General features: G+C 35.1%; 1 protein-coding gene across 2 annotated transcripts; it reads right to left on the bottom strand.

Annotated features, from left to right (window-relative positions):
* Positions 1–10,585: 10,585 nt before the first annotated feature.
* LOC149578830 (putative methyltransferase PMT17) lies at positions 10,586–15,329 on the bottom strand. Of its 2 annotated transcripts, none has more exons than XM_089831942.1 (7): positions 14,887–15,329; positions 13,933–14,759; positions 12,639–12,849; positions 12,245–12,542; positions 11,694–12,083; positions 11,291–11,368; positions 10,586–11,102 (listed from the first exon to the last, which is right to left on the bottom strand). In XM_089831942.1, exons 2-7 carry the CDS (start codon positions 14,620–14,622, stop codon positions 10,889–10,891), a joined length of 1,881 nt encoding a protein of 626 aa, XP_089688068.1. In that variant the 5' UTR covers positions 14,623–14,759; positions 14,887–15,329; the 3' UTR covers positions 10,586–10,888. The 2 variants fall into 2 exon arrangements, with proteins under 2 accessions (XP_089688068.1, XP_089688061.1); XM_089831935.1 differs by having other exon boundaries at positions 13,933–14,602; positions 14,887–15,185.
* Positions 15,330–15,576: the final 247 nt, after the last annotated feature.

Raw genomic sequence — 15,576 nt, 5'->3', positions numbered from 1 at the left:
AGTGTTTTGGGAGTGCCCTTTGGCTACTTGACAAATCTGACACCTTTCCACAAACCTAGTGATATCTCACTTCATCTTTGGCTAGTAGTACTTATCTACTACCAACGCTATTGTTTTATCATTCCCAAAATTCCCAGCCATACCACTGCTATGAAATTCTCTAATAATATTTTCCCGCATTGAGCCTACAAGAACACACAACTACTTCCCCTTGAATAAATAACCATCTTGCATAAGATACTCACCTTGAATAGTGTCTGCATGCCCAAGTACCAGATTCTTTAATTGATCAGCAATTTCCCAAAAGTCACTATCAAATTCATACAAGTCTTTGATTGCATCAAAGCCAACCACTTTTGTTTCCATGATGTTTAGAAGAACAACTTGCCTACTCAAGGCATCTGCAACTTGATTCTATTTCCTTGATTTATGCATTAAAAGAAAAGTAAACCCCTATAGGAAAGAGACTCATTTTGCATTTCTAGTGTTCAATTTCTTTTGTGTTCAAGCATTTCAGAGCAATATGGTTTGTAAACAACACAAATTCATGGGCATCTATTTGCAGTAACCCCATTTCTTCCTCCCCTCCTTCTGTTACTATCTCAGACGTAGAGATGCGAGTCTAGACTAAGTTAGAAGATGAAAGGGTCAAGCATGCTCATGAGCTAAACTTGAGGGTTCAAGGTCTCCCTCTTCCTTTCCCCAAGCCTCTTGCAGCAGGCTACTCCTTCCTTAAAGACCAACTGGATATTACTGACATCTCACTTGATTGTGCCTGGGTTGGGCATGACAATACCCTCTTCATCAGGTTTCATTCACTTGTTGACCACCTTCAAACTCTTAGGGCAAAGAGGAAATTATTCTCTCTCCCCGTCAAGATTTATCTTGATGAGGATCTCACCAGATCACAAGTGGCAGAACTTAAGGAGGCTCGGGCTCTTGTTGTGCTTGTCAAATAGGAGGGTAAATGGGTAGTGATCAGAAACCTCACGACTGTGATTCAAGACACTTTCCCTACTGGTTGGGAGTCAAGATCAAAGTAGGTCCTAAACACTACAAACATTTCTTTGGTGGCAGTGCTTTTGTCATTCTTCTTTCTTTCTCTTCTCCTCTCTCTCTCTCTCTTTCTTTCTTTCTTTGAGCTAGGATCCCTACTCCTTTTCAAGGTGGTTCTCATTCACTTCTTCTTTTGGTTTTCATTCTTGTTCTTTCTCTAACATTGTTTGATGTTCTCTTGTTTGTTTGGTTCATGGTTGTAAGTTCTAAGTCCCATAAACCTCTGTTGATCTTTTGTTGGACATTAATACATTTATCTTATCTTATCTTATCAACAATTTCCCAAAAGTCACTATCAGATTCATACAAGTCTTTGATTGCATCAAATCCAACCACTTTTGTTTCCATGATGGTCAGAAGAACAACTCGCCTACTCAAGGCATCTGCAACTTGATTATGTTTCCCTAATTTATGCTTTAAAACAAAAGTAAACCCCTATAGGAAAGAGACTCATTTTGCATGTCTAGTGTTCAAGTTCTTTTGTGTGTTCAAGTATTTTAGAGCAATATGGTCTACAAAAAACACAAATTATTTGGCTACTAAATAATGCTTCCAGTGTCTCAAAGCTTGCACAATTGCAAAAAAATCTATATCATACATAGAATATTTATTTTACACATCATTCAATTTTTCACTAAAAAATGTAATGGGCCTACCTTCTTGACTAAGTACAACACTAATGCCCACATGTAAGGCATCATAGTCCACTTCAAACACTTTATCAAAATCTAGTAGGGCTAGTATTGGAGCTTCAGTGACCTTCTTCTTTAGGTATTGGAAACTCTCTTCGGCCTCTTTGGTCCATGAAAACTCCCGACCCTTAGTGCAGTCTATCATAGGTGCTACAATGTTGTTGAAATTATGAATGAACTTTCATAGAAAGTAGCCAAGCCATGAAACCTTCTCACCTCGGTGATACTACATGGACTACGCCATTCATGAATGGCTCGAACTTTCTCTGGATCCATCTTGACACCATCTACAGAAATGACAAACCCCAAAAAAACCAAGCTTGCTTGCATGAACCTACACTTCTTCATATTAGCATAGAGTTTCTCTCTTCTCAATACCCCTAATATGATCCTCAAGTGTTGCAGATGTTCTTCCCTTCCCTTACTAAAAATCAGTATATCATCAAAATAAACTACTACAAATTTACCAATGTAGGAACACAACACATTGTTCATGTCTCATAAAAGTACTAGGTGCATTGCATAAACCAAAACCCATAACCTTCCATTCATACAAACCATCCCTAGTTTTGAAAGAAATTTTCCATTCATCCCCCTCTCAAATGTGGATCTGGTGATACCCACTTCACAGATCAATCTTAGAGAAATACATTGCTCCAACAAGAACATCCATCATGTCATCCAAACTTGGGCTAGGAAAATGATACTTGATGGTTATCTTATTGATGGCTCGACTGTTTGTGCACGTATTCCACGTTCCATCTTTCTTTGGGTTAACAATGTTGGGATAGCACAGGGGCTCATGCTTTCCTGTACTAAACCCTATTATATGAGCTTGGTCACCTGTTTGTCCAATTCTGCATGTTGTGTCAGGCTCATTCTATATGTTGCTTGATTGGGAAGACTTGCTCCTAGAATAAGATCAATATGATGTTGGATATCTCATTTTGGAGGAAGTGTAATGCCTACCCCTGGACTTTTTGATTGTATTGTCAAATTCTTTTAGGTCGGTTTTTTTATTGTGTTTTATGATTGTCAGTACTTAGTCATTGTATTTGATTATATGTCATTTCATACTTAGTTGATTATATTTTAAGTTACCTAGTTATTTCATGTATGCATGATTGTTCGATGATGATATATATGTTCATGTAGTGACTTTCAATTATTTTGTGATGTTAGTTAGATGAATGATTTTTATACGGTTTCTATGGATACTTACCCCATACTTGCATGTGTATGGTGGGTGTGTATGTTTTCTTTATGTTTGATGTTTTGGATGTGGTTGAGGAAGGGAGTCATAGTCACCTGCTAGTCGAGATCTAAAAGATGAACCACTTCTTGCCATTGCCTATTTAATTTAGAATATTATGTTTTTACATGCATGAATTTTATGCAGATTGCAGGTATTGGGTAGTGACTTCCCTGAATTGCTAGGATGAGCATACCCTATCGCAGTATTTCAATAGTATAAGTGGGGAGATAACTCTTGAATCCAAATCCTAAACCCTAAGTCAATTGTCATAGAAAGTAGGACAAGTATCTGAGTTAGTTTAACCATTTGAATTTGGCAAGTGACGTGAATTCGTGATTTTGACCCTAGAGTTTGACTATGTTCTTTGCCTTCAGTTGAGTTGTCATTTTTGATTTTGTGGCTATGTGGTGATTTTTTGTTATAATTAAATCAAATTAAAAGATAATTTAACGATTTAATTAAGTGGAAATTTTATAAAGAAATTTGATATTTAATTATATTTAATTAATTAAGAAATTAATTAAATTCAAAGAATATATTAAAGTTCTATTTTTGACGTATTTATATTTATTTAATTTAATTATTATTATTTAGGAGTTTTATTTTAATAATAAACTCTAAATAATATTATTACTTGAATTAATAAATATATTATTAAAATGTATCGTAATTAACTTGAGAGAGAAAACATAAAATTTATAAAGTTTTTTTTTATTAAATTCATAAAGCGTATGCAAGAAATTTAAAGATAAAGTTATAGTTCTAATTTTGGCATATTTATAATTATTTAATTTAATAATAATTTTTTTAGGAGTTTTTATTAATAAACGCTAAATAATATTATAAGTTAAATTAATAAATATGATATCAAAAACATCTCATGATTAATTAAAGTGAGAAAAAAATTTAATTTAGTAAAGATATTTATATTTAAATTGCATAGAGATGTTGCATGAAAATTGTATATAGAAAATTCAATATTTTATTATATTGAATTAATTAAAAATTTAATTAAATAAAAGAACTAAATTTAAAAAATTTAATTAAAGCTCTAATTTTAGCATATTTATATTTATTTAATTTAATAATTATTATTTAAGAGTTTAATTTTAATAATAAAATCTAAATAATATTATTAGTTGAGTAATAAATATTATTTGATTAAAAAGAAAATATGTAAATATGTAAATATTTGATTAATCAAAAACTAATTAAATTTATGTTTTAAATAAAAAGTCTATATTTAGAATTCTTAGAAATTTGGCTAAAGAAAGATTAGAATATGATATTATTTAATTAATTAAAAATTAATTAAATATGTACTTCAGTTTAAAATATTTATTTTAAAGATCTAATTTAAGAAGTTGGATAAAAATAGAATTAAAATATTAAAAGATTAAAGATTTAATATTGTTTTATATGATTATTTAATTAATAATTATTAAATTAGAGTTGCATTTAAATAAGGAGCTTTAATTATTCTTATTAATTTGAATAATAAACTATGCTTTAAATAGTGTTTACACTAATTAATAAGTGGAGGAAAAGAAAATATAAAACAATATTTTAATTAAAAAGTTCTTTAAATGTGCATGAAAGAATTAAATTTAAAAGATTCGATTAAAGTTATAATTTAGGTTTATTTATATTTATTTTATTTAATAAAAATTTATTTAGGAGTTTTATTTTTAATAAACTCTAAATAATATTATTAGTTAAATTAATAAATATTATATTAAAAACATCGCATGATTTAATGAGGGAGAGAAAGCTTTAATTTAATAAAGTTTATTTTAATTAAATTGCATAAAATGTGTGCATGAAAATTAAAATATAATAATTAAAAACAAAAGGTTTTCGCATGATTGCATGATCAAAGTCTTGATTTATGGGAAAAACTCTTTATTAAAGAAATAAGAGCTCATTTCTAGATACACAGGTTTGGAGGAGCCAATTTCCAAAAGGAGGGTTTTCGAAGGAAAAGGAAGATTCTTGTGTGTTTGTGTGTTCATTGTTTTAGCATCAGATCCAGGTAGGCTCTTGTGGGTTTATGCAGTAGTTGCTCATTCTTTGAATTTCTATCTTCTTTGTGTCTGTTGTGTTTCTGTTTTGAGAAGTTCTCTGGGTTGAAACTCTTGTTTGAGAAAATTAATTTCCATTAGAGAATTGTCTATGATTTAATCTGAAAACCTTTAGTAAATATTGAACTTTAAGGTTTTCAAAACCTAATGAATTATGAAACTCACTTTTTTATGCACGTTATGTGATGTGTGATTTACTAGTGTTGGGGTTTTTGGGTTTGTCTTAGCTTTGGCTAGTCAGGATGTTTACTAAAGGCTCGGGGGTTTGTTCTATGATGTCATGATGATGTTTGTACACAATCTTTTATACTCAACCATGGTAATGTGTCTAGTATGCTCTATGATGTATGTTAATCTATTGATTGTTATTGCTTTCTAGTGTTCTTTTGTGAAACTGAGGTGAATGATGTGACCTATCTGATATAACCTTTGAGTTATTAATCAGTTGTATTTGGATTGATTTCCAGTCGCTTTTATAGGACTGAGGTGTTTGTATGATTTGTTTTTGGTGATGTCATGTTATGACATGGATTGGTTTATGTATACTTGATTTTGGAATTAGTCCTGTTACGATGATCGTATTGGTGGAATCTATGATTACGATCAGTGTTTTTCAATACTCATTTGTTGCTTGTTTAAGAACTGATGTATGGTATGTGGTCTTTTGTGATCTTTTGATATTACTGAGCTTAGGGTAGGTTATCTATATGTCATGTTGGGAAGTGGCTTGCAATGGAGGCTGGGGCCCAAAGTGGCTACCAGGGTAACCCATTGTAGGTTGTTTACTAAGTGATAACATTTCATTAAATGGGTTTAAAATGAATTAACAAGATATTGGTACCACAGAAAGTCACAAAGGGGCCAGAGGATTAAAAGACTAGCTGGGTAACCTTAGCGCTGACTTGTTGGTATGCCTTGTCAATATGAAAGGATACTAGTGCCGCATAGTGTCATTAGGGGGGCAGAGGATTAAAAGACTAGCCGGGTAACCCTAGAGTTGGTTCGTGCAATGACACTTGCCCACTTGCATAGTAGATTTCCTGCGTTTCTGTGTTGCCTCTGGGATTAGTTGATACTTGTGTCTTGGTACCCTTTGAGATAGTTTGCTTTCAAGTGATTCCTTGAGCCTAGATGTTGGTTTTTGACTTTTGAGTTTGTTATCCTATTTGGGACTTGAGAATATGTCTCGATGCGATGGGTGTGGGCCATTTGGGTTCCATGAGATGGGGTGGTAGTGTTTTCTCTTATACCATTGAGATCTGACCGTCAGATCCTACTGCTGGATGTGTTTGTGCAGATATTCCTTTCTATTTGTTCTTGTATTTCTATGATGGATAGTTGTACTATTGTATTGTATTGATTTCATAAGATCTTAAGAGATGATGTAGTTTATTTCATGATGTATATTATTTCAACCTTTCATACCCTATGACTTGTACAGTGGATGACTGTGCATTCTGATTATTGCCAAGTGGCATCATATATAATTGTATATTATTGAAATGGTTTCATACTAGTATATAACTATTTTATGTGGATTTATTATATATTAGATTTATTATTAATTAAATATGATTCAACGTCATGGGACCCTTAAGAATTGTTATTTGTTTCATGATATGTGTTTATGTGAATGTTAATTGCTTCTGCTATATTATTCTATTGTTGTTAAGTTATTCTTTTTAATTTATTTTTTTAAATGTTTGTCAAACTTAGCAAAACTTTAGGTTAATTTCTTTTGGGTCACATGGCGAGGCGTTATAGGAAGTCCATCAGGTAGCTCCTTTGGAATAACATTTGAATATTCTTCCAACACCACAGCTGCTTATGGTGGTGTAGCCAAATCTTCCTCTTTCCCCTTTTGTACTACCAATGCATAACACCCTATTACTTTCATCTCCTTAACAAGTTCTTTTTCAAATAGCGTACCTCCAATTTTTCCATCGCCCCCGAGAGGTAATAAGATTACCTTAGATTCATCCTTCCAAAAGGTGCAACTGTTCTTTTCCCCATTATGAATAACCTTTCTGTCATACTATCAAGGACGACCCAAGAGGACATGGCATGCGTCCATCGGAATCACATCACAGCATAGCTCATCCTTGTAGACCTTTCCTATAGAAAATTTAACAAGACACCTCTTATCTACTATGACTTCACTTCCCTTTTTAAATCATGCAATCCGATAGGGACGAGGGTGTTTTTCACACTAGAGATTTAGTTTCTCCACCATTTCTTTAGAAACCATATTCTCTCAACTACTTCCATCAATAATTACTTGATATACCTTTCCTCTTGAGGTACACCTTGTCTGAAATATGTTGGTTCTAAGCCATGAATCACCAATGCCTTTCTCCTCTACATCCTCCTTGGCTGGAATAATCATTGTCCTTCTCATCATGAGACTTTCTCCGGCATCTAGAGACACTTCTTGTTCGGATCCTTCATTACAGCATGGGCTAGGTTCACTTTGGATGGCCCTCCTTGATCTCTGTCTTGCATATTAAAATTGGAACACTCAAAGGCCCTATGTCCTTCTTCTCCACACCTAAAACAAGTGAGAGGCCTTCTTTGGTTTTCCCAGCCTCTTCTGCTTTCGTAGCCTCGACTTCTCTAAAACCCCCTTCCTCTTTCTTGATTTGGAGGATCTTGCCTAACATCTATATTTTTTTCAGATCCTTGAAAAGACTCTCCCTGACCACTTATTAGAACCTCCCTGAAATGGAGTTGAGGTACCCCTTCGACCACCTCTATTCCTCTGGATATATTGCCTATTCTACTTTTCTTCAGCCTTTAGAGCTAGTTGGTAGGCTTCCTCCATATTGTCAACACGATGCATGCTCAGTTCATCTTAGATAGAGAATTTTAGGCCATTCATATATCTAGTAGTCATTTGCTCATTATTTTCTTGATGCTCTATGTGCATGGATAGCTTGTAGAATTCTTTTACATATAGTCTTGCACTGAAGACAAGTTTTGCTTCAAATTTTGGAATTTGCAAAAAGAGGTCTATGAATAATCCATGGATAAGAATTTTTCTTTCAACTTTTTCTCCATCTTGCTCCATGTCTTAATCTTTTCCTTTTCCTTTCTAGTTCATTCCTTTTGGAGGTGATCCCACCATATCATTGCATGTCCTTTTAATTTTGTGCATGCAAACTTCATCTTCTTTTCTTCTATCATAGGCTTCCATTCAAAAAAAATTCCCATCTCATTTAGCTAGTCTATTAGTTCTTCTTCGTTCAGACTACTAGCAAAATTTGAAACGTCAATCTTTATTGCTTCACTTCTTCCTTCCAAAGCCCTAAGAACTGTATCTTCATAGCTCGTTTATTCCAACCTTTTGCCTATATTTCTTTCATTTTGATCAACATCTCTTTGGTTTTCCTCTTCATCAAATTCATTCTCTCTTCGTATTCCTTGATTATATAGTCACTCATTGAGTCGTTCAATCTCCCTCTACATATCCAACACCAATCTTTGTATCGATGTGACACCTCCTCTTCCTCTTCCTCTCTCAACCATCTTCCTGCTCTGATACCAAATGATGAATTGCCAACTAATCTACGAAATCAAGAATATGATTTTGGATTTATTAAAAAAAAAAAAAAAATTCAAGCTCCCGAAAAAAAGTTGAAACAGCCACCTATTGAGCTGAGCTCAATCGGCAATCCAAATAACTCCACACGCAACTGTTTGTAAAATTTCAGCCAAAACCCACATTCGAGTCAAAAGTTATCACCCCCAGATGCTCTTGCATCAGAAGGACTAATGTTATACATAATTGATTATCCCCAATGAATGTGGAAATTGTGATTGAATAAGTTCTTAGTTTATATTTCTAGGCTACGAACACACATTTTGTATTATTTTATTTGTTGATGAAAACATATCCTTTATCTATGGGTTCAAAATCAAAGTTTGTCAAGATACATCTTTATTAAGGAAGCCAATCAGAGGATGAGATCTATACAAAGTTTGGACAACTAAAACATGAAAATCTAGAACTAATATAAAATTTTGAAAAACAAAATGCTTTAATGTAAAAAAATATGTTTTGATTCTTCTTAGTAATAATGTCAACAATCAACCTACATCACATGTTTGATAACCATTTCTGACATGAACTTGTGACAAAAAAGAATAAAAAGTAACATTTCCATTAAATAGAAACAAAAAGACACAGATAAGCAACATAAGAACAACACAAATGGGTCACATGAGAACACTACATAACATGGAAGTACCACATAAAATGGAAGTTGTGTAGATAAGTAGTCAAGGAAAATAAGTTTTAAAAAAATAGGTCAAGTATGCATTACAATACATTCTCTCATTCTCCTCTTTACCTACTACATAAAAACATCTATGTACATGTGAACTCCCTCTCCCTTCCCTCAGTTGTGTTTTGTAATTACCCTGTATTAAAAATTAAAACATACTAACATTCATTGTGTAGTAAATTTTCATGTTATATAAATCCCAAGGTTACCAGGAGACTGGGGTACTTGGAGACCTTGGAGACTGGTACTGGTACTGGTACGGCTAATTTTCAAAAATAGGAGACGGGGGTACTTGGAGATAACTATACATCATTGACAAGTCTTTCTAGAGGCAATTAAGCAAATTGATTGGAAAACTATAGTGGCTATCATTATAATTACTAACATATATTATATAAGTAATAACATTTTTTTAAGGGGGGATGATAGAGGATAAGACTTAGGAGTTTTATGATGCCTTATGCTCAATATTTTTGGTGGGAGACATCAATTGTTGGTTGGGGGACTTTGGAGATGGCAACCAAAACCTTTTGCATCCAAACATTTTTGGGGATGTCTCCGGTACCTAGAGACGTGTACAACAAGAATTCAAACAACACAAAGGAGGTGTTGTCAAGAAAAGGCCAACAATGACTGAAGAACAACAAAAATAAATGCTGTCAAATATCAAGAATAAGACACAAATCACAAAGGCTAGAGGCATTCTACAAAGGTGAGAAGGCCTTACTCACACCCAGTTGGAAAAATGATTCTTCCTGCACTGACGAACAACATCCCAAGAGATGCAATCCGTAAGGTCCCCCAAAAAAAAAAAAAACTAGAAAAGTTGTCAGCGCAGTGGTCAGTGTGCTAAGAGAGCTGAACAGTGGCGGTAGAAGCTTGGAACCGAACAGGAGCAAAGGTGGAAGGTGTGGAATGGTCCACAAGGTCTGAAGGGGCACACCACAGAAAATTAGAATGTTATGTTGTATAAGATCAATAAATTATTTTATAACTGAACAGGATACAGACTAACTTTTTAAAAAATATAGATATACAATATAAGATTGCGCTTAAATATTTTTACTTTTCTTTTATTAATGATTTCATTCTTGCTTTACTTATCTTAATAGATATTTAAATATTGATCTATTGTATTGTTCTCTACAACATTAGTTTTGGTATTGCTCAATATGACCGACATCTCCATTATACTACTACACATCGCATAAAGGAAGATATTTCAAAGTCGCCGTTGAATGATTATCATATACTCTGACATTTTCTATATACGCATCTTCTGAAGGTATTTGTTTCAATGACAATTCACATCGCAAGCACCTAGATCATGCTGAACTTAAATCTTCTATAATATCCCTTAATAGAAACCTAAATAGAAATATAATCTAAAATGTAGCGATAGGAATCTTGAACCCTCTGCTTCAACCTGCTAGGAATATTACCTCTCTGTTCCTTTAACTTCTGAGAATGTTATTCTGGTGAACTTGAAATCATCTAGTTTGCATATTTTCAAGTCAACGCTTAGTAGCTATCGGCCAACCTCGTAGAATTAACAAATAGGATCTTTTCTACGCTAAAGGGACCTCTTTCATTATGTGCAAGATGGCTTTCCCAACTCATACTATCAGTTATTTTCTTCACTTTAACCAGGACATCTACATGATCACGAATAATAACTGCTCCCTCTGGGCGTAATATACGATCCATCTCAAGAAGAATGTCTATGATATCACACCTGAAGTGCAGATAAGATACAGATGAGCATTGTGTAGTTAGTAGTTGATAACTATTTTATTGAACTATTTTAGTGAGCTATTTTAGTGTACGCTCACGCTATTATCTTGAACAAGTAGAGGAAGAGAATGTGTTGCTAATATGTCTAGTTTAAACTCCATACATTAAACTCTGGGAAATGCGTATTACCTATCTTGGTACATGCTGAAAATGCCATCAGCATGAATAAGGTCATAGGTTCTGGGATATGTCGAGAAAGCCTCACACCTGAAAACAGAAAATACGAGAGCACATTACCCAAATCAATCGTGCAATGCCATCTTGTCTATTGATGCTACAGCATAGTCTTCAAAAAGGTAAATATAATTTCAAATGGGTATGAAACTTAGTTCAGATGGTGAAACTTAGTTCAGACAGAGTGTATAGAGCAAAGAGGCAGAGGGCCAGCTTTAAATATCACAGGACTATTACAGAACTAATCTTAAACATCACAGAACTAAGAAACAAATTAAATTTGAAAAAAGTTAACACTGACTATTTAGTACTTTCAAGCGTTGATGTAATATTTAAGCCAGCCAAAGACAGAGCATACCAGTCCATGTAAGTTCCAATCAGGCCTCTTTCATATATGGTGCCAAGAGTGTTGTTTCTAGCATCTGGTGGGACAACGTTCATTACCCATACTGGGTAATTGGCTAGAGCAGCAGCAAAGCCTCCCAAGCCAGCATTCATGTCCATGATGTTACGATATTTTCCATTAGTAACACTTTCAATGAACCTTTTATAGTAGATCAGTCGCTTGGTCCACAATTTTGTATCTTGACTGAATGTTTGAGTTGTTACTCCAGCAACGGTACCTCTTTTTACTCTGGGTGGAACACCTGTCAATCGTTTTGGCCAGTTTTCAACAGCCAACCCTGCAGTTTCTTCAATGCTCTTAACTGTGGGTAGAGGAGTTATGCATGTTTCCATCTTCTGGTACCTTTTCATGTTTTAAAAAAAAAAAAAAAACAGATCAAGTATTAGCATGCTATCTTATAAATTGGTATGAGAAACGGTTATTCTTTGGTGATATTCTTCCTAACATTACAGAATCTCAGATCTAATAAGTTATTAGACAGAGTAATTGAAGGTAATTCATACCAAGCTGTATCAGGATTTCCCCCCTCACAAAATGGGGGAAACTTGAAGATTCTCCGTTTTTTTATGCAGTGAATGTGATTGGTAGGCTTTTGCCATACAGCCAGATCGCCCTTTTCAGCAATCTTCTTCCAGCATAAACGCTTAGCAAGATCCTCAATCGCTTCTTGCTCTTGCTTTAGGCTTGCTTCTGTCCTTTCCCAACCTTTGTGGTGATTTTTCCAGTTAATGGGAGGACCTGATAAGATCCAGTAGCCACCAGGCCTTAAGACTCTATCTACTTCTATCAAGAACGCGCCATCTGCAGACCAGAGTAGGTATACAGTTATACACAAGCATAAGTACAAGGCTAAATTAATCTGAATACAATCCCTAAAAAAGGATTATTATTCAATACCATAATCAGTCCATGGGATCAGACACCGGGAGCAGTGAGCCATGTCAAAAGCCCTTGCAGGGTAAGGAAGTCTACGAGTGCCCAATAACCCAATCATGGCTGGCACTCCCCTCTCCAAAGCAAACTGTACCTGTGCTTCATGTATATCTTTTGGAGCAAAAGACATGGTCAAAATCTTGTATCTGAATAGGTAAGCGGCCCAGCTAGCAACCTATAAAAATGGTTACAGTAGTCAGATATTTTGAGCTTAGCTGACTGATTGGTAAAATGTGTAGTACCTACATATTGAACGGTATTAGTATTTCTAATTACAATATGTACATTGTAAACTATGCAGCTTATAGGGGAAGAGACCCAATAACCTTAAGGGGTTAAATGATCGTGATAGAGTGGATGTCATAGATATTCTTTATAGTTGATTGCACATGTACTAATAGTCGATCATTTTTTAACTTCTTTGGTCGGTGATTGACCCATTTGTGCACCACTATTAAAATATTTCATAATAACTACTAGGACATTTTACCACAAGTATTGGTGTTTTTTGGTGACTGACTATTGTGGATGACCATAGCCAGCATTGGGTGAGTGTTTTAAAACGGTACTTTTTTTACCGCTTTGCACTCCATGGCCTCTACAGAGAGATCCCTAATACGCCAAAAAAATGGCATAATTCAACTTAAAATTTAAGAAATCTAATTACACAAAGTTAACCTAACCGACTACAGATCTCTTCCCTTAGATTATGTAACCTATGCAGCTAATATGTATGACTGTAAAGCATCAAATTTGCCCAATCAGGAAAAGGCAAAGTTTTATCATGTGGTGTATTATTCTGTACAGTAGCTTAGGATGCCACATTGCCAATGCTTTGCAAAGAGTGCTGCTGCCTACTTTGCAAATTATGCTACTGCAGATTAACAGAAGCACAGCACTCTATGCCATAAAAGTAATTGGAAAGCTGTCAAACATAGAACACAACTTTCAAAAAGTTATACTCGAACAAGCCTAAAACAGGATGCAGAAGTAACCGCCTCACTCTCTTTCAGTACCTTAGTTTATAAAAAGTTAATATAATGAAGACCTCGGAAGTCATTTCATTCAACAATAATTTTACTTTATCCCAAATTGATCCTAGTTTTAGATTAAAAAAATGTTCACAACTACAAATGCCAAATGAACTGCAAGGAACCCCAAAAAAACACAAGAAAAGTTAACACGTTATAAGTTTTCATGGCAATGCAATGCTGTCATTTCCAATGAGAAAAGAAAATGGCAGAGAAAGTGTACTCACCCCACAACCAGTATCAAGAGCAGTCCTTATAGACCCATCAGTTAAAGGAATTAACTTCCCAATTTCCTCAATATACCGTTTTGCACCATTTGGAAAGGAGGTTCCACCCCCAGGAAAGCGAAATCGATCCCCTTCAAACTTAATCCAGTTCTGATCAGCCTTCAAAAGAGTAAGTTCCGTGTGAGGTACATTGGCATACCAAGCATAATCTCTCCTCTGCGGCCACCGAAATGGAGTTCTGTATCCAGGTGGATCAGGTATTAAACATCTGAGAAGCTCATTCTTTTCTGGGCAATGGCGCTCTCTGAAGAATGACCTATGGTTGTCAAACTTCCTCGAACGTTCAATATCCTCACATGGAGTGTACTCACTGTACTGAATATCACAGGGCTTCGACAAAATGGGTTTCTCAGGCTCTGAGGCATTATCGGACGGAGCAGTCCCCGAATGATGGGCATCAAAATCTAGATTCACATATGCAGGTTTTGGAGGATTAATCGGCAATGGACACGGGGTTACTTGTGAAAATGCGAGTTTCACAGCTGCCGTATTTACGACTGAAGCATTTTGCCACATTCCTAGTAAGTAAAAGAATGTACAGAACACTGAAGCTCCAAATACCCAGGTCAGATCCTTCTTTTGGAATTCCAGGGCTATAGAAGACTTTTCCCTGGCCATAACAGCATACATTTGGATGTCAATACTCTCAAAGAGGAATCAAAACAATCATACTGCTGCAAATTGTATGCCTAATTGAAGAAATGGGTATAAGCAATTGGACTCCTCTGCGGAAGTGTTGATCCGATGAAAGTTAAAAGTGTTCGAAACTGTGGACAAAACCCCAAATATATTAATAACCAACTCCTCCCAAAGGATCATTAAGCTCATTTGAAAAATCTACCATAGGTAGACTAAACAAAATATCTTGCAAATGTATGATTGAGGTGAACAAACCTGAACAAATCTGAAGTTTGGGCCATCTTTTCCATTCAAAGCCCACGTGCTAGCGGGCTCAACAATGTTGTTCTCGGCAGGTTTCGCCCTATCAATCGAAGAGTTATGCTTTCTTTGACACGCCATTTGTACAAGTGGGTCGCCCTTTGCCCGGCCATCAAGAATGTACATCGATTCCGCAACATTGGTGACATCTGGACAGTTCATAACCCGCTTCTGCAGCGTACTCTGCAGCAATTCTGTCCATATATCCTGTAGTTTTATGCACTGAATTTCGGCAGCGTATGCTACGCTAGACTAAAAATTACGGTCAAATGGCCGCCCAGTATGGAGTAGAGACAATACCCTAAATTCCCCGGAAGCTTCTGAAACTAATTGTCTGGTAATTTGTACACTAAGCAACAATTTTGAGCGTTTATATCAAAGTAGGTCTGTTTTAGAATAAATCTACGCCACAGGTAGGACAGTTATCTGGCCCACTGTAATGTTCGCCAGTTTCAAAGCAGATAAAGCGCCCCCTTAAAGACGGAATGGAACTTTGACCTCGGGAAAGTATGGGAAATCATGACGTAATTTTTTTGGTGTTTTGAAGTGCTCGCCTACTTTATTAGTTTTTGCTTACACAGTGTGGAGAAAATGAGTAGTAGGATCAAAGGAAGAAGGAAAATATTAGTTTTATAATAATGTTTG

This window comes from Cupressus sempervirens, chromosome 1, assembly GCF_028749045.1.
Source record: "Cupressus sempervirens isolate cs-2001-9-10 chromosome 1, ASM2874904v1, whole genome shotgun sequence".
Taxonomy (NCBI): Eukaryota; Viridiplantae; Streptophyta; class Pinopsida; order Cupressales; family Cupressaceae; genus Cupressus; species Cupressus sempervirens.
The sequence above is the reverse complement of the archived record's forward strand: the minus strand, read 5'-3'. Positions and strand labels throughout refer to the sequence as shown.

What these genes read in the sequence shown, in the direction of transcription:
- LOC149578830 (XM_089831935.1), bottom strand. Translation starts at nt 14,921, where the DNA reads ATGGAAAAGATGGCCCAAACTTCAGATTTGTTCAG. An exon ending in CAAACTTCAGATTTGTTCAG is followed by an intron (nt 14,603 to 14,886) that starts GTTTGTTCACCT and finishes TGTTATGGCCAG; the next exon opens with GGAAAAGTCTTCTATAGCCC. An exon ending in GGAAATCCTGATACAGCTTG is followed by an intron (nt 12,084 to 12,244) that starts GTATGAATTACC and finishes AAACATGAAAAG; the next exon opens with GTACCAGAAGATGGAAACAT.